General features: G+C 43.2%; 1 protein-coding gene across 1 annotated transcript; it reads left to right on the forward strand.

Moving 5' to 3' along the window:
* The first annotated feature begins 625 nt into the window (after window positions 1–625).
* On the forward strand, window positions 626–3,069 carry LOC132820204 (syntaxin-1A-like). The gene has a single exon (XM_060832186.1). It carries the CDS (start codon window positions 692–694, stop codon window positions 1,571–1,573), a length of 882 nt encoding a protein of 293 aa, XP_060688169.1. The 5' UTR covers window positions 626–691; the 3' UTR covers window positions 1,574–3,069.
* The last annotated feature ends 15,572 nt before the right edge of the window (window positions 3,070–18,641 follow it).

Below are 18,641 nucleotides of genomic sequence, written 5' to 3' on the forward strand. Positions count from 1 at the left end.
TTTTCACTTTATACACCCCATCCAAGACCAGCTCCTCCACATTAGACATAGCTTAGTTGCTTGTGGAGAGAACCAGAATTAACATGATAGGCCATTTGGCCTCTTTCAATACTGCAGCCATTCTATGGTTAGATGTACTTAAAAGTTACAACATAGAAACTGGTCTTTGGTAGCTGTTGATAATTCTGCTGTGTACAAGACTCCTCCCACATTGTTTCACCTAAGCCCCTGCCTGAATGTCCTTTTGAAGGGTATCACCATGGTTTCAGTAAGCTGGAAGGCTGATTGTGTGAAACGTAATGTGCTACTTTCACCTCCTCAGGTTCAGGAGGTTCTGGCACCAACTTACAATAAGTTCAAAAGAAAATTGGGACTTTAAATTACTTTAGAGCCTGAAAATGTGAGATCTACTCAATGTATAAAAGTCTTTCTCAGGAAGTAGAGTGGATGGTAGTCCAGGTTTGATTTCAATTCCGTAAATCCATACCTTTTTTGGTGTATGATTCAGCCCATTATGTACATAACAAGGCATCATGTGATAAAGGGGGAACAAAGGACTGCTTAAAATTGGGTGTTGGCTCTAACACACAAGCATTTGGCAGTGCATGTGGAAACAAATCAGCTACAGAAACCAGACGATCCACTTTAGGAAGTTCACTCCTTGGCCAGAACGTCCAGAAGTCAGTGAGAAATGAAGGACAGGCTGGATGAGCTAATGAGAGCAGCAGAGGCGGAGAGTGCGAACAAAGTGCTCGGTGGAATTGATAACCCACTGTTTGAAGAAACAAGGGTCAGCAAATTTGACCCATTTTTTAATGACGTTTCAGCCATTTCCTCAAACCTCAACAAGCTGGAAAAGCTGGTTTACGGAATTCAGAGGAAACAAGCAAAGGTGCTTTGTGGGACTGAAAGTGACAGCATATCCAAGGAAAAGCAAAGCCTGAAAGATGCCAAGTGTGAGTTTACTCGTGAGGCCAAGAACGTGCAGTCCCGGCTGGATGCGATGAAATTCGAGCTTTCTCAGAAAGTGAACAATGCCCAGCTGTCGGTGGAGTACAGGATCTGGCAGTGCCAGTTTAACACGCTGGCAGCTCGTTATCGGGACATCCTGTCTTCTCACTACACGAAAGAAATAGAGTACGTCAGTAAGTTGAAACAGCAAATCATTCGACAGACTCAGCTGGCGGGCTTGCAGCTCCCGGATGAGGATATTGACCATTTGGTGGAGAAACCTGCAGCCCCGCAAATTGTGGGCCGGGACCTGGAGGTCCTCAAAGCCAAGCAGCATCTGGCTCTTGCCCACCAGCGCCAGAAACAACTGCTGCTGCTCGAATCTCAGATCGCTGAACTTCATGAACTCTTCCTTCACTTTGAGGTACTGGTAGCCGAACAGCAAGAGATTGTGAACAGCATTGAGTACAATGTAATGCGTACAATCGATTATGCCACACAGTCAGCAGATCATGTCAAAACTGCAGTAAAGTATCAAAAGAAATCTCGAGTGACTGCAGCTGCAGCAGTGGTATTGAGCCTGTGTGCCTGTGCACCATGCATTGCAAAGTTGTCATCTTAAATGCAATTACACAGGTCATGGTTTCTCAGGCTGCTGTATTGGACCCTAATAGTACTCTGGATTACCTATAGCCACTCTACCTCGCAACAGCCCCCAGTGTTCATGTGGATCACTGTATGTCTATCATCAGATCTATGTACGTTACTGACTTGATGGCACGTTTATTTCTGTGTCTGTGTAAACTGAAGACGTAGCAGTGGCTTATACAAAAGAGTCTGGGAATGTTCATGTTTTCAGTAGCAGCCCTGTATGCCAGTATTCATTTTGGGTCCCAGAGGATACTGGGTGGGAATTTGACTCACTGTGGACTTTGTGGTCTGTGCTTGTACTAATCTGGGAATTGTTTCCAGTTGGACAAATGTGGAAAACACCAAACAATTCAGCGATACCTGTACTGTCATTTTTCAACCATGCCTAAGGGGTCATTTTTATATTGCTGATGGTTTCTCAGAGGTAAAATAGTGTTTCTTATCTATTTTGAAGGTGATGTTCATCCACTTCGGAGTTTGCTGTCAATGTTTCTAAAATGATAACAGCCACCTTTTTCACTTCAATGTCTCATATCTGTCCTAAACATTTGCCAGTCCTCTTCACTGGTAGATCACTTGCTTGCTGCTACGCACTGCTACACAGTTTTTAGAAGCTCTGCAAAATTGCATCTCCTTTCATTCTCCAGATGTGGGCATCACTGACGAGGCCAGTGTTTATGGTTCGTTCCTCGTTGCCCATAAGAGGGGGATGGAGCTTCTTTTTCTAAAAATGAATGCAGTCTTGCAATGCTATTCATTTGGTTGTTGCAAAATTTTAACTCAGTAACAATTGAGGAACGGCAGTGTGTCCAAGACAAGGTCGTGTTGTCTTGGAGTGGTACTTACCGATGATGATATTGTGATATATCTGCTCCCTTTCATTTTGGTAGGTGATGGAGGAATACAATACGTGAGCAAAGCAAGGTAAAAAGACAGTAGAACTGAAGCTTTGCAATTTGCCACACGTACCCAGTGCGATACCTATCCATTACAGCAAACTTTGTTTTTAACTCTCATTAAACTGCCAAAAATTATATACCTCAAATGCCGCAAAGTTTATTGTACTATTCTGTTCTATTTCTTTTAATTTTTAAAATTTATTTATCTCCATGTAATTGTACTTGTTCAGTGAAATGACCACATAAAATATCAACAATTGATTCAATTTCAAGTCAGTTTCTCCTCAAATGCCACTGGTAGTCAGTTGAGGGTGTGGATGAAAAGGCTGTTTGCCAGTAAGTTTTAGTTAAGGCAAATTTGCATTATTATTTAAGTGATTTATGCTGCAAATAAAATAGAATGGTGATGTCTACACCCCTGGCATTATGTTTCTATTACTCAGTGTATGTTTTTAACATTGATTATGTGGACCTCTTGATTATCCGGAATATTTGATCAACCACCATACCGCTGGTTCCATAGGTGGGGTAAATCAAGCCTTTGCTGCTAGCATAAAAGATTTTACATGTGTGCACATCTTTTCTATATAAAAATGTATTTGTATAATTTGTGATGGTAATAAATGTAAGATTTCTGTTGTTATTGAAATAGAGTTATGCTCTTACCAGGAGAGGTATTTCTATGTTGTGACCAGTTGATATAGAAAATGTCCACTTTGAAAGGAATTTATAATCGAAATGTCATGGTAGAATTGCTTGACAAAATAAAGAGGCGGGGGAATGGGAGGTGCTGGCTGTTCCAGATCTTTAGCTGCCCAGCTTCATTGTGCACCACTCTTGACTTTTCTTGTACTAATACCAAAGAGAATTTTAAACAATACTTTTCCCTTTTGCAATTTTTCAGAGTTGGCGGGAGCTGCGAGTACTAGTAAAAATGAAATTAGAGCTGCTTTAAGTCACGTTGCAGTCAGAAACAGAAGTGATTAGTATAGCAGATATTTTCTGGTTCAAATAACTTTACATTCACTGCATCCAATCTGAATGTGAATTAGGTCTCGCAGGCAACCTGTTAATTCACTAAGAAGAGTTTCTAAAAAGTCACTTTTCTTCTACTATGTGTGTGTAAGAGATGACATGAAACACATGATGACAATCCATTAAATATGGCTTTATTGCAAAAATATACTTTACTCCAATCCCCTAAATATTAAAAATGGGATTCAGGTTATTTGGTCATTATTGATCAAAGACTGTTAGAATAAGAATGGAAGAATGTGAACCCAAAATCTGAGGAAATCTCTTGTAATAGAAATCATATTCAACTGTTTTGTCACTGTGACGTTGTGTATAAGTCTGTAATCTAACAATGTGTGAACTGTGTCATTAATAATATAAAAGCTAAAGATACCTTTGTCTACATGTCACTAACTGATAATTTATTTGTTAAATTTTTGCAGAGCAGATATATTCGAAGTATTGAGTGCCTAATGGATGAAATGATCTTCTAGATAATGTATGAAGGAGGAGATACTAAACAAGTGTTTAGCATCAGTGTTTACAGTGGAGAAGGACGTGGAGATATAAACTTTGGGGAAATAGCTGGTGACGTCTTGAAAAACATTACAGAGGTGGTGGTGCTGGATGTCTTCAAATGCATAAAGGTGGATAAGTCCCCAGGGCTTAATCAGGTGTACCCTAGAACTCTCAGGGAAGCCAGGGAAGTGATTGCTGGGCCCCTTGCTGAGATATTTGTATCATTGATAGTCACAGGTGTGATGCTGGATGGTTGGAGGTTGGCTAACGTGGTGCCACAGTTTAAGAAAGGTGGTAGGGAAAAGTCAAGGAACCATAGAGCCTGACATCGGTGGTGGGCAAGTCGGACGGAACCCTGAAGGACAGGATTTGCATGTATTTGGAAAGGCAAGGACTGATTAGGAATAGTCAACACTGCTTTGTGCATAGGAAATCATGTCTCATAAACTAGACTGAGTTATTTGGAGAATTAACAAAGAGGATTGATTAGGGCAGAGCGGTGGACATGATCTATCTGGACTTCAGTGAGGCATTCGACAAAGTTCCTCGTGGTAATCTGGTTAGCCTGGTTCGATCACATGGAATACAGGGAGAACTCGCCATTTGGATATAAAACTGGCTCAAGCATAGATGACAGAGGGTGGTGGTGGAGAGTTGCTTCTCAGACTGGAGGCCTGTGACCAGTGGTGTGCCGTAAGGATCGGTGATGGGTCTACAGCTTTTCATCATTTATATAAATGATTTGGATGTGAACATAGGAGGTATATTTAGTAAGTTTGCAGATGACACCAAAATTGAAGGTGTAGTGGACAGCGAAGGAGGTTACCTCTGAGTACAACAGGATCTTGATCAGATGGGCCAATCAGCTGAGGAGTGGCAGATGGAGTTGTGTGAGGTGCTGCATTTTGGAAAGGCAAATTAGAGCAGGACTTGTACACTTAATAGTAAGGTCCTCAGGAATGTTGGACCTTGGAGTGCAGGTACATAGTTTCTTGAAAGTGGAGTCACAGGTCGATAGGATAGTGAAGAAGGCATTTGGTATGCTTTCCTTTATTGGCCAGAGCATTGAGTACAGGAGTTGGGAGGTCATGTTGCAGATGTACAGGACATCAGGTAGGCCACTTTTAGAATATTTTGTGCAGTTCTGGTCTCCCTCATCTGGGAAGGATGCTGATTAGATTCCCTACAGTATGGAAACAGGCCCTTCTGCCCAACAAGCCCACACCGACTCTCCAAAGAGTAATCCACCCAGACCCATTCCCCTACCCTATATTTACCCCCTGATTATGGGCAATTTAGCACAGCAATCCATCTAATCTGCACATCTTTGGACAATGGGAAGAAACTGGAGCAACCAGGGGTAACCTACGCAGGTATGTGGAGAATGTGCAAACTCCACACAGGCTGTCACCTGAGGCGGGAATCGAACCTGGGTCCTTGGTGCCGTGAGGCAGCAGTGCTAACCACTGAGCCATCGTGCTGCCCGGTTCTGGTCTCCTATCAGAAGGATGTTGTGAAACTCGAAAGGGTTCAGAAAAGATTTACAAGGACAATGCCAGGGTTGGAGGACTTGAGCTCCAGGGAGAAGCTGAATAGGCTGGGGCTGTTTTCCCTGGAACATGAGGGGTGACCTGACAGAGAGGGTTATGAAGTCATGAGGGGTATGGATAGGGTAAATAGACAAGGTCTTTTCACTGGACTGGGGGAATCTAGAACTAAAGGGCATAGGTTTAGGGTGAGAGGGGCAAGTTTTAAAAGAGACCTCGGGGCAACTTTTTTTTACATTGGTGCTGTGAGTATGGAATGAGCTGCCAGAGGAGGTGTGGAGGCTGCTACAATTATAGCACTTAAAAGGAATCTATATATGGGCCAAATGCTGGCAAATGGGACTAGTTCAGTTTCAGATAACTGGTCAGCATGGACGAGTTGGACCGAAGAGATGAACAGCACAGACTCTCTGACTCTGAACTCCAGTAATGGGACAGACCTGGCTTCATGAGTGGTATTCATGGTGTTTACTCCCTCAGTACTATCTGCACCTGTACAAACATCATATAAAGCCACAAGAGTGATATTCAAAGTCATGTTTCTTGTTCAACTTGCGAGAAACAACCCATTGATCCTTTGAGACATTTCCCTGCAGAGCTGTGCTATTGCGAGAGAGCTTAAACATTAAATATTATCATTATGCCATACAATGCTATTTGTGACTATTGTACCACAAGGTGTTTTCAGTGATTGCAAACCGTAATTGGCAGCAGCCACACAGTTGTTAATTTTACAGGAGTGTTATCTGAATTTGTTTGCATGCAGCTATGGAAAACGTTGTAGTCCTGCTCCAGAGCTTTGCCTGTTCTCGAGTTAGGTAAGAAATTATGTTCTCAGCGACGTCTCTCAAGACTTTCTGAATAAGGTGCCATATTTTGTTAATGCGCGTCATAAAAACAAATTGAAAACTAAATTTCTGTGTTGCATGATGCACCTGAACCACTTGCTCCAGCCTCTTCTGTAAAACTGATCTCCATCAGCCAGAAAGGCGTTATTAAGCTAGGTGAGTAGGAAATTGACAATACCGTGCCTGTCTGTAATGGATGCAATGGTGACAGACTTACCCTATAATAGTGCACTCCATGCAAATTAAAAAGTGGTGAAGTGCTTTCAGGGAAGATGAAAATTTAGCAGGAGAGTGAAAGGAAACAAAGCTAGAGAGAAGACAAAACACGTATGGAGAAAAGGCTTTTGAAATTTGGAAGATAAATGAAAAAGCAATGGTACGCAGTAAGGCTGAAGTGAGATTGTAGTGGTTAAAAGCAGTTATGAAAAAGAAAGCAAAAAACTTTAATTCATTGAGTACTTTCAAGGCCAGAGGCCATCAAAAGGCACTTTAGGCAAAGACATAGTTTGAAAGTACAGTTGTAATGTGAGAAATTGATTGCTGTTTGTCTGTGATGTACACAAACACAGCAGTGTTACAATAATCAGAGAATCCATTTTAGTGATGTAGGTTAAAGGATAAGTGTGGACCAAGTCGATGGGGAGAATTGTGCTGTTCTTCCTCAGAATGCATTTACATCCACATAAGTGCGAGGTGGGAACTCAATTTGCTCCACATTAGGGTGTTTGAAGAGTTAACTACACTGATTCTGTGTGGTGGGGGCCAAACATCGGCCAGAGTAAGGAAATAGGGCAGCTGGCCTGCCCTAAAATGAAATTAATGAAACTGGAAGATTGTGAAAGCTATTCATAATTTGAAGAGTCAGCAGTGTTGAATAGCAGGAGTGTGGTAACATCACAGAGGATTTTGTGTATGTAAAATCCAATGCATTGTGGTGCAATGAATGAGGCTCAGTGAGGTGGTATGTGTCTGGGAGGAGACAGAGAGATCACAGTGCATTGTCACAGACATGTATTTGTAAGTGCAATGTATTTGTAGGGCTTGATGGTCACCAAGCAAATCATTGGCACTTTAGCATTATCTACAGAAGCTGTGCTGTGAATTGTTTGAAGATGAAAAGGAAGCAATGCTAGTCACAAAGCTTACTTGGAGAGTGGAATGCTGTTTAGAGTTAGTCAGGATAATTAGGACTTTTAAAGAAGTATATTACTCAAATACTCCAAATTGAATTAATCACAATATATATAACGTAAAAAATAAAGGCTGTTGGGAATCACCGAAGAGCCTGAATCCTTTTCCAACCTATTACATCTTGCTCTTTATAATTTGCGCTTTAGCGATTTGCAGATATAAGTTTATAGAGGACAGCTAATGTATGATGCAGCTGTAGCTTCTTAACAGAGGCTTGAAGGAAGTGATTCTTTGCAATGCATTCAGGTCATCCTTTTGTTGCTCATACCTAGTTACAGAGGAACCTCAATTATGTGGAATTCGATTAACCGAACAAAATACAGGTTGATGTTGATGGATGTGAACAGGGCTGTTACGTCAAAGGAGACCATTATTTCATCCTCTTCTATCTTGGTGTCTTTGGTCTTCAGAAATTCATGGGTGGAGTGGTGTGAGTCTTCTACTAAGTGTCTGAGTCTTTGGTGTACCTCCTTGGCTAATCTGTACGTTGATGTTCCAGTTCGTGAGACTATGGGTCTGAGGGGGACTCCTGGTTTGTGAATTTTGGGTAATCCGTAGAAGTGAGCTGTATTGGATCCATCTGGTTTCAGGTTTTGGAAGTTGGTCTTGTTCAAATCTCTGGATTTCTGAAGTTTTTTAAGTAGGGCTGTGATTAGGTTCTCTAGTTGTGGGATCAAGTCTATCACTACTTGTTGGTGTTATTTGAGTTATTTACTAAGTAGATCAGGTATGGACACAGGTTTCCATCTCTAGTCTTTAGTGAACCTATTGGGTTTCTATAATAATCCAACAGCTTCATGACCGTGAACTCAAAGCAAAACTTAGAATGTGGCAAATCTGAAATAAGCCATGAAATGTTCACCATATTTGGTAGTGTCAATGGAGAAAGAAAAGCAGAGTTGACCTTTCAGGCTTACTTAGAAATCTAATAAATTTTAAGCACATGGAAAGGGGAAGGGTGGGCAGAGGTTCGGAGGGAAGACCTGTGCGAGATTCGATAACAGGAAAGGTTAAATGACAAAAGGTGTAGTGACATAGGGAGTAACACTGGGACAAGTAAAGGCAGCAAAAATGTGTAGTGGAGGCAGGTAAGATTGAGGGCCATAGATAGAATGCAGCCATTCCCCTTAGTTCTGGGTCACTAATAAGGGGGTATAATTTTAAAGTGAAAGGCAGTAGATTGAGAAGGAATTTGAATAAATGTATTTTCTTTGGAATCTGGAATGCACTGCCTTGGAGGGTAGTAGTGATGGGAAATCACACAATCTTTCTTAAAGTACATGGATGAGCACTTGAAATGTCAAAATATTCAAGGTTTTGGACCAAGTGTTGGAAAACAAGATTAATGTAGCCCTGGTGGGCTGAATGGCCTCTTTCTACTGTATGACTCTGTGAAATCACCCGAAGGCACAGTCTTTGCTTTCAAATGTACAGTAATAGCACCCAGCTCACCTCACCAACAGCTATTTTGATTCCTCTGTTCTCATTAAACCATTAGACTGCGTATCCATTCTCCAATATTAGACAAGTAGATGTGCGTTCTGTTAAATTTTGGGAATACCGATGCCGTTGTTTTTGGTTCCTGGACTAAACTCACCTTAGCTATTGACTCCATCTGTGACCCCAAACCTGAGCTTGAGATTGTGCCATAATGTTGGTAGTTTCCATACACACATTTTACCGATCAATATGACTGTTTATGTTGGCCTTGGTAATATTGCCTGGATTCATCCTTGGCACAGCTCATCTGTTGTCATTCAAGCCTTCACTACCTCTCAACTTGATTATTCCACTGTAGTCTGGCTGTTCTCCCACAGTCTGCCTTCTGTCAACATGAGATCATCTGAAACATTTCTATCCAGGTCTCAATTCACAGCAAGTCCCATTCTCCAAAAAAGGCCTTTATTTCAGTTCCAAGTTGAGCAGCATCTTGATTCTGAAATTCCCACCCTTGTCTTCAAATCCCTTCATGGTCTATTCCTCATTTTCTCTGGAATCTCCTCCAACCACACAATGCTCAAGTGTTTATTAGGCATGAGAGGTGATCTAGTTAAAATTTAAGAAGTGCTGTGCAAGTTAAGAACAAGGGGGACAAAAGTGGTGGTGGGGGTGTTGTGGTTGGAGAGCAGCCAGTTAGGAATGAGAGGAGTAATTTCTTCATTCAGTCGTGAATCTTTGGGGATCAATAGATTTCTAGATACTACTGACATCAAGGGATCTGGAGACAGTACAGAAAATGACATTGAGGTAAATTATCTGCCATAATCTTCACAGAATCCCTGCAGTGTGGAAACAGGCCATTCGGCTCAACAAGTCCACACCAATCCTCCAGGAAGCATCTCACCCAGACTTATCCACCTCCCCCAACCCTGTAACTTTGCATTTCCTATGGCTATTCCAGCTAACCTACACATCCTTGGGAATTGGGGACAATTTAGCATGTATAATCCACCCAGCCCGCACATCTTTTGACTGTGGTAGGAAACCCAGAGAAAAACTCGTGCGGACGCAGGGAGAATGTGCAAACTCCACATGGTTATCCGAGGCTGGAATTGAACCCGGGTCCCTGGCGTTGTGAGGCTGCAGTGCTAACCACTGAGCCACCGTGCTGCCTTTGTCACATGATTGAGCAGGTTCAAGAGGATGAACAGCCTACTCCTGCTAATTTGCTCCTCTGAATCTGCTCTCCTTTAATTCTGGCCTCTTGTCCACTCCAATCTTCGCTGTTCCACTATTTCTGGTTAAGCTTTAAGCCTCAGTTCCAAACTGTGGAAATTCCTCCCTAATGTCTCTTTCTCTTTTCTGTAAGACCATCCCTGAAACCAACTCTTTGACTAAACTTTTATTATCCGGCCCAATATTTAAAAAAATGAAGCATGACCAAGCTGTTGAGGATAGACCAGGGACAACGTAACCTCTTAGCCACATCCTTCACAAGTGAAGTGAAAGAAGTTGTGACAGAGGCCATCCAATCAGACCATCCCTAAAATTCTGTCTGTGGGGTCCATTCCCATTAGCATCACAAACATTCACACTGTGTAGGCTGATGTCATTGAATAAGATGTTAACCTTGTCATAGAACTTTTAACTGCTTTCCCTGAGTATTGTTTTATAATTTTCTTGTCAAGTGTCTTGGAATGTTTCCTTCCCTTAAAGATGCAATGTATGTTTAAGTTGTTGTCATCGTCGTCTCTGGAGTGAAATGTGAACCCACAGAATTTCTGCTCAGAGGTGCAGGGGCAACTGAGTGAAACAACTGACTTTGAGATCTTACTGCCCCCATCTGTGGGAGATGTGGGTACGTGAGAAGCCAAGTTGGTCCTTTATGCTGTGTGGTTAATCCATCAGCAAGTATACACTATCTAAGAATGGAAACTGACCACTTGCCAGAGGCAGCACAGAACTGCTGCTGACCACGGAAATGAAGAGACAACAGTTTCAGGAAGCAAGAGAAGAAAGGTAAAGAAACATGCGCAGAAAGCCTTTTCCTTCTCTTGTTCCACTGAGTTGGTTCTCTACAATGTGGAAGCAGGCCATTCAACCCATCGAATCCACACCAACCTTCCGAAGAGCATCCAATCCAGACCCACCTCTCTACCATATATCTGAATTTCCTATGGGTAATCCACCTAGCCCACATATCCCCGTGGACACTATGGGCAATTTAGCACATCCAATCTACCTAACCTGTACATCTTTGGGCTGTGGGAGAAAGCAGGAGGAACCAGTGCAAACCCACGCAGGCATGGGCAGGATGTGCAGACTCCATGCAGACAGTTGTCAGAGGGTGGAATCAAGATGGGGTCCCTACTACTGTGAGGCAGCAGTGCTAACCACCATACTGCCCTGAATTTAGACTGAATTTAAATATTATGAATTAATATTATAACCTTGAAATTAATGTTCAGGATCAATATGGATGAATATGATACCGTCCCTCTGTCTATTCTTTAAGTTAGTTGACACCTGGTTTGAAACAATAGACAATGATGTCATGAGAAGTTATTTAATTTTTTTGTCTCTTAACAATGCTTAAAGATAACGTTCAGGTTAATGGATTTAAAACAAGGCAGCAGGGAACCATGAGTAAGCAATGAGACACATCACAAAGTATTAACTTTACTTGGTTCTAATTAAATTTAGGCAAGGGCTTTGGGTTTGAATGGTACTTGTGCCTTATCATTCAAATTTACTTTAAATTGATTTTCCCTGATTAAATTCTGGAATGCTCTTCAGTTGTTGAACTAATTAAATGTCAATTTCCTCCCACGATTGAGAAACGATGTTTTTTGTGTTCAGAATCAGACCCAGTGATCCTTGTACGTTACATCCATCATGCTATTAGATGCATTGCGTACTGTATGCGTCATTCTGCTTTCAATGAGATGATTTGCATGCAGCTCTGGGCCTAAAGCTACGCAGGGCCCATCATTAAATTTTGGTGCTTCAATAAGTGAGATTATTGTGGAGTAAGGTGAACAATGCAATAACAGTTTGTCCTCCAAGGCCAAAGGTTGACTCAAGCGTTTAGATTTATATTCTTTTCCGTTTAGAAGATTGAGGAATCTTTAAAAAGTTAAAAGAATTTGCGAGAAAAATGGCTACTAAGAAACTATGCCTTCCCAAGAGGGAATGAGAGAGCGCTATCTTAAAATTATAGCTATGCCTTCAGCAAGGATATCAGAAAGTGTTTTTCTCATACACAAGTAAATTCAAACTTCCAGAATGTTCTGGGGCAGAGAATGCTGAATGCCAGGACAATTAGACCTTCCCAGCTTGAGAGAGTGGTCCCACTTCTCTGAATACCTTTTGTTATTTATAAGGGATTCTCTTTTACGTTAGCAGCCAGTTCATTCTCTTGCAGTTGTGTTGCTTTTCTCCCTTGCTTTTTCAGTGTCCCTCAGAATCTTCTGTAGTCAGCCTGGTTCTCGACTGCATTGACAACCAGTTCAAAACTTGCAGAATATCCTGCAAGGTAATACACTCTGGCTCTGTTTAGATGTAGTTTAAAAACAAAGGCTGCAGATGCTGGAAACCAGATTCCAGCACCACTCTAGTCCAGAATCTGTATAGATGTAACCCATCCGTGCCGTCCAGGGTTCGAGTCTCTCCGGTCTGACCCAATGTTCAACACATCTGAAGCCCTCCCTCCTGCACATCTCTGCAGCCTGGCATGCATTCACTCAATCCTCCTGTTTCTATTTGCCCCTCAATATGATGCCTGGGGTAATTTGGAGAAACTACTTTGTAATTTCACATCTAGCTCCCTAATTTCTGACTCTGTCGGTACTGATGTGAACCACAACCATAGGCTGTTCAGCCTCCTCTCTCGGGATGGTCTGCAGCTAATCCATGATTCTGTTATTAAGGAAGCAAAATACCATGCTGGATTTAACTCTGCTGTTGCAAAAGTGATTGTCTATTGATCTTCGAATCTAACTCATGGCCCAGAGTACAGCTGAGCTAGCCATCACCTCAGATACTTTCTAATCAGAGATGTGCAACATGGAAACAGACCCTTCGATCCAACTCGTCCATGATGACCAGATATCCTCACCTAATCTAGTCCCATTTTCCAGCAATTGGCCCATATCCCTCTAATCCCTTCCTATTCATGTACCCAATAAGAAGCATTTTAAATGCTGTATTTGTACCAGCCTCCACCACTTCCTCTGGCAGCTCATCACATACACGCACCACCCTCTGAGTGAAAAGTTGCCCCTTAGGTCTCTTTTTAAATATTTCCCCTCTCACTCTAAGCCTATGCCTTCTAGTTCTGGACTCCCCCAACCCAGAAAAAAAGACCATGTCTGTTTACCCTATCCTTGCACCTCATGATTTTGTAAACCTCTATAAGGTCACCCCTCAGCCTCCGACGCTCCAGAGAAAACAGCCCCAGCCTGTTCAGCCTCTCCCAATAGCTCAAACCCTCCAAAACTGGCAATATCCTTATAATTTTTTTCTGAATCCTTTCAAGTTTCACAACATCTTTCCAATAGGAAGGAGACCAGAACTGCACTCAATATTCCTGCAGTGGCCTACCCAATGTCCTGTACAGCTGCAACATGACCTCCCAACTCCTGTATTCAATGCTCTGACCAGTAAAGGAAAGCATACCAAACACCTTCTTCACTATCCTATCTACCTGCGACTCCACTTTCAAGGAGCTATGAACCTTCATTCCAAGGTCTCTTTGTTCAGCAATACTCCCAAGGACCTTACCATTAGGTGTAGAAGTCCTGCTCAGCTTTGCTTTCCCATAATGCAGCACCTTATATTTATCTAAATTAAATTCCATCTGCCATTTCTCAGCCGATTGGCACATCTGATCAAGATCCCATTGTACTCTGAGGTAGCCTTCTTTGCTGACCACTGCACCTCCAATTTTGGTGTCTTCTGCAAAATTACTATACCTCCTATGTTCACATCCAAAACACTTATCCAAATGACGAAAAGCAGTGGCCACAGCACTAATCCTTCAGGCACTCCACTGGGCACAGGCTTCCAGTTTGAAAAGCAACCATCCACCACCACCCTCTATCTTCTACGTTTGAGCCAGTTCTGTATCCAAAAAGCGAGTTCTCCCTGTATTCCATGTGACCTAACCTTACTAGCCAGTCTCCTGTGGGGAACCTTGTCAAATGCCTGACTGAAGTCCATATAGATCACGTCCACCATTCTGCCCTCACCAATCCTTTTCATTACTACTTCAAAAAACTCAATCAAGTTTGTGGGACGTGATTTCCCACGCACAAAGCTATGCTGACTATCCCCAGTCAGTCCTTGCCTTTCCAAATACATGTAAATCTTCAAAGTTTGTGAGAAAGATTTGTAGCTCGGGTGTTCGTTGTTGTGGTTCTGTTCGCCGAGCTGGGAATTTGTGTTGCAGACATTTCGTCCCCTGTCTAGGTGACATCCTCAGTGCTTGGGAGCCTCCTGTGAAGCGCTTCTGTGATCTTTCCTCCAGCATTTGTAGTGGTTTGAATCTGCCGCTTCCGGTTGTCAGTTCCAGCTGTCCGCTGCAGTGGCCAAAACAACACGACCAGTTATCCTTCGTAGCCACATACGCAGATGACAAGCAACGTGAATTTGACTGGGACAACACTACTATTATAGGACAAGCCAAACAGAGAACAGCCAGGGAATTCCTAGAGGCATGGCACTCATCCACAGATTCAATCAATAAGCACATCGACCTGGACCCAATATACTGGCCACCGCAGCAGACAGCTGGAACTGACAACCGGAAGCAGCAGATTCAAATCACTACAAATGCTGGAGGAAAGATCACAGAAGCGCTTCACAGGAGGCTCCCGAGCACTGAAGATGTCACCTAGACAGGGGACGAAACGTCTGCAACACAAATTCCCAGCTCGGTGAACAGAACCACAACAACATGTAAATCCTGTCCCTCAGGATTCCCTCCAACAACTTGCCCAGCACTATGTCAGGCTGACTGGTCTATAGTTCCCTGGCTTTTCTTTACCACCTTTCTTAAATAGTAGCACCACATTAGTTAGCCTCCTGTCTTCTGGCCCTACACCTGTGACTATTAATGACTCAAAAATCTCAACAACGGGCTGAGCAATCACTTTCCTGGATTCCCAAGAGTTCTAGGGTACACCTGATCAGGTCCTGGGGATTTCTCTAACTTTATGCATTTTAAGACATCCACCACATCTTCCTCTGTAATATGGACATTTTTCAAGATGTTACCACATGATATATCTTCCATGTCCTTCATAGTAAACACTGATGCAAAGTACTCTCCCATCTCCACATGTTAACTTCCTTGCTGTTCTTTGAGGGGTTATATTCTCTCCCTAGTTACTCTTTTGTCCTTAACGTATATGTAGAATCCCTTTGGATTCTCCTTAACCCTATTTGCCAAAGCTATCTCATGTCCCCTTTTTACCCTCCTGATTTCCCTCTTAAGTATACTCCTAATTCCGTCAGGATTCAGTTTAACTCAGCTGTCTGGACCTGACAAATGCTTTTTTTTTCACCAAAACTGCCATTTCTCTAGCATTCACTACACCTACTAGCCTTGTCTTTCATGCTAACAGGAATGTCCTGTCTCTGGACTCTCATTACCTAGTTTTTGGAGGCTTCCCATTTTGCATTGTCCCTTTACTTGTGAACATCTGCTCCCAATCAACTTTGAAAGTTCTATCAAAATTGGCCTTCCTCCAATTTAGAACTTTAACATTTAGATCCTGTCTATCCTTTTCCATCACTGTTTTAAAACTAATAGAATTATGGTCGCTGGCCCCAAAGTGCTCCCCCACTGACACCTCAGTCACCCGCCCTGCCTTATTTCCCAAGAGTAGGTCAAGTTTTGCACCTTCTCTAGTAGGTACATCCACATACTGAATCAGAAAATTGTCTTGTACACACTTGACAAATTCCTCTCCATCTAAACCCTTAACACTATGGCAGTCCCAGTCTATGTTTGGAAAGTTAAAATCCCTTACAATAATCATCTTATTATTTTTATAATTAACCAAGATCTCCTTGCAAATTTGTTTCTCAATTTCCTGCTGACTATTGGTCAATGACACCATTCCAATCAGGTAATCATACTTTTCTTATTTCTCAGTTCGACCCAAATAACTTCCCTGGACGGATTCCTAGTAATATCCTCTTATGTACAGCCGTAATGTTATCCCTTATCAAAAACACTCTCCATTTCTATCCTTTCCATACCATTTGTAACCTGGAACATTAAGCTACTAGTCTTGTCCATCTCTGAGTCATGTCTCTGTAATTACTATGATATCCCCGTCCCATGCTCCTAACAAGTCTATCCCTGTTAGGCCTCTTGCATTGAAGTAAATGCAGTTTAATTTATCTCATTCTCTGCTTTGTTTCTGCCTGCTCCCTACCCCCTCACCTCTATCCAAGGCCCTAAAGGAGCCTTCCACATCCATCAAAGTTTTACCTGCATATCCAGTAATATCATTTATTGTATCCATTGCTCCCGATGCGGTCTCCTCTACATTGGGGAGACTGGGCGCTTCCTAGCAGAGCGCTTTAGGGAACATCTTCAAGACACCCGCACCAATCAACCACACCGCCCCGTGGCCCAACATTTCAACTCCCCCTCCCACTCTGCCGAGGACATGGAGGTCCTGGGCCTCCTCCACCACCACTCCCTCACCACCAGACAGCTGGAGGAAGAACGCCTCATCTTCCGCCTCGGAACACTTCAACCCCAGGGCATCAATGTGGACTTCAACAGTTTCCTCATTTCCCCTTCCCCCACCTCATCCCAGTTCCAAACTTCCAGCTCAGCACTGTCCCCATGACTTGTCCTACCTGCCTATCTTCTTTTCCACCTATCCACTCTGCCCTCCTCCCTGGTCCTTCAGCCCCTCTCCCACTCACCTATTGTTCTCTCTCACTTTCAATCTCTTCCTCACTCTCTCTCACTCACTTTCTCCGCAGTCGTGCTCTCGCTCTTGCTCTCACTCTCTCACTCTCTCTCACACTCTCGCACACTCTCACTCTCGCACACCCTCACTCTCACTCTCACTTTTATTCTCTCTCTCCCACACACTCTCTCGCGCTCTTACTCTCTCTCACTTTTATTCTCTCTCTCACTCTGTCTCTGAATCTCTCTCTCACTCCCTCACTCACTCTCGCACTCTCTCACTCTCTCTCACTCTCACTATCTCTCTCTCTCTCATTCCCTCACTCTCACTCTCACTATCTCTCTCTCCCACATTCTCTCCCACATTCTCTCTCACATTCTCTCTCACATTCTCTCTCACACTCTCTCTCGCACTCTCTCTCACTATCTCTTTCATTCTCTCTTTCAATATCTCTCTCACTCTCACTCTCTCTCACTCGTTCACTCTCTCACTATCTCACTCTCTAGCTCTCTCGCTCTCTCAGTCTCTCTTTCTCTTTCACTCTCACTAACTTTCTCTCACACTCTCTCTCACACTCTCTCTCTCTCATTCTCTCTCACTATCTCTCTCACTCTCTCTCTCCCAATATCTCACTATCTCTCTCACTCTCTCTCACTCTCTCGCTCTCACTCTCTTTCACTCTCACTATCTCTCTCTCACACTCTCTCTCACTCTCTCAATACCTCTCTCTCACTCTTTCACTCTCTCTCTGACTCTCTCTCTGACTCTCTCTCTCTTTCTCACTCACTCACGCTCTCTTGCTCACACTCTCTCACGCACTCTCTTACTCTCTCATTCTTTCTCACTCTTACTCACATTCACTCTAACACTCGCTCTCACACACTCTCTCACTCTCACTCTCTTACTCTCTCTCTCTCACTCTCTCAGTCTCTCTCTCAATCACTCCCACTCTATCTCTCTCACTCACTCTCTCTCTATCACCCTCTGGCTCTCACTCTCTCACTCTCCCTCACTCTCACTCTCGTTTTCACGCTCTCTCGCCCTCTCGCACTCTCGCTCTCTCACTCTCCCATTCTTTCTCAAGCTCACTCTCTCTCACTCTCACTCTCACTTTAATTCTCGCTCTCTCTCTCGGTCTCTCAAACTCTCACTTTCGCTCTCAGTCTCACTTTCATTCTCTCACCTTCAATCTCTTCCTCACTCTCTCTCTCACTCTCTCCGCTCTCGCGCTCTCACTCTCACTCTCTCTCGCACACTCGCACTCTCGCACACTCTCACTCTGTCTCACTTTTATTCTCTCTCTCTCCCACACACTCTCTCCCGCTCTCACTTGCACTCTCTATCACTTTCATTCTCTCACTCACTCCCTCTCTCTGAATTTCTCTCTCACTCACTCTCGCACTCTCTCACTCTCTGTCTCACTGTCTCTCTCTCTCTCTCTCACTCTTGCTCTCTCTCTCTCAAACACTCTCTCTCACACTCTCTCTCTTGCTCTGCCTCTCTTACTCTCTCTCTCACTCTCTCTCACCAACTCGCTCTCACACTTTTGCTCTCACCCGCTCACGCGCTCTCTCTAACTCTCTCTCTAACGGTCTCTCTCACGCTCTCTCTCACGCTCTCTCTCACTCTCTCTCGCCCTCTCACTCT

This window comes from Hemiscyllium ocellatum, chromosome 11, assembly GCF_020745735.1.
Source record: "Hemiscyllium ocellatum isolate sHemOce1 chromosome 11, sHemOce1.pat.X.cur, whole genome shotgun sequence".
NCBI lineage: Eukaryota > Metazoa > Chordata > Chondrichthyes > Orectolobiformes > Hemiscylliidae > Hemiscyllium > Hemiscyllium ocellatum.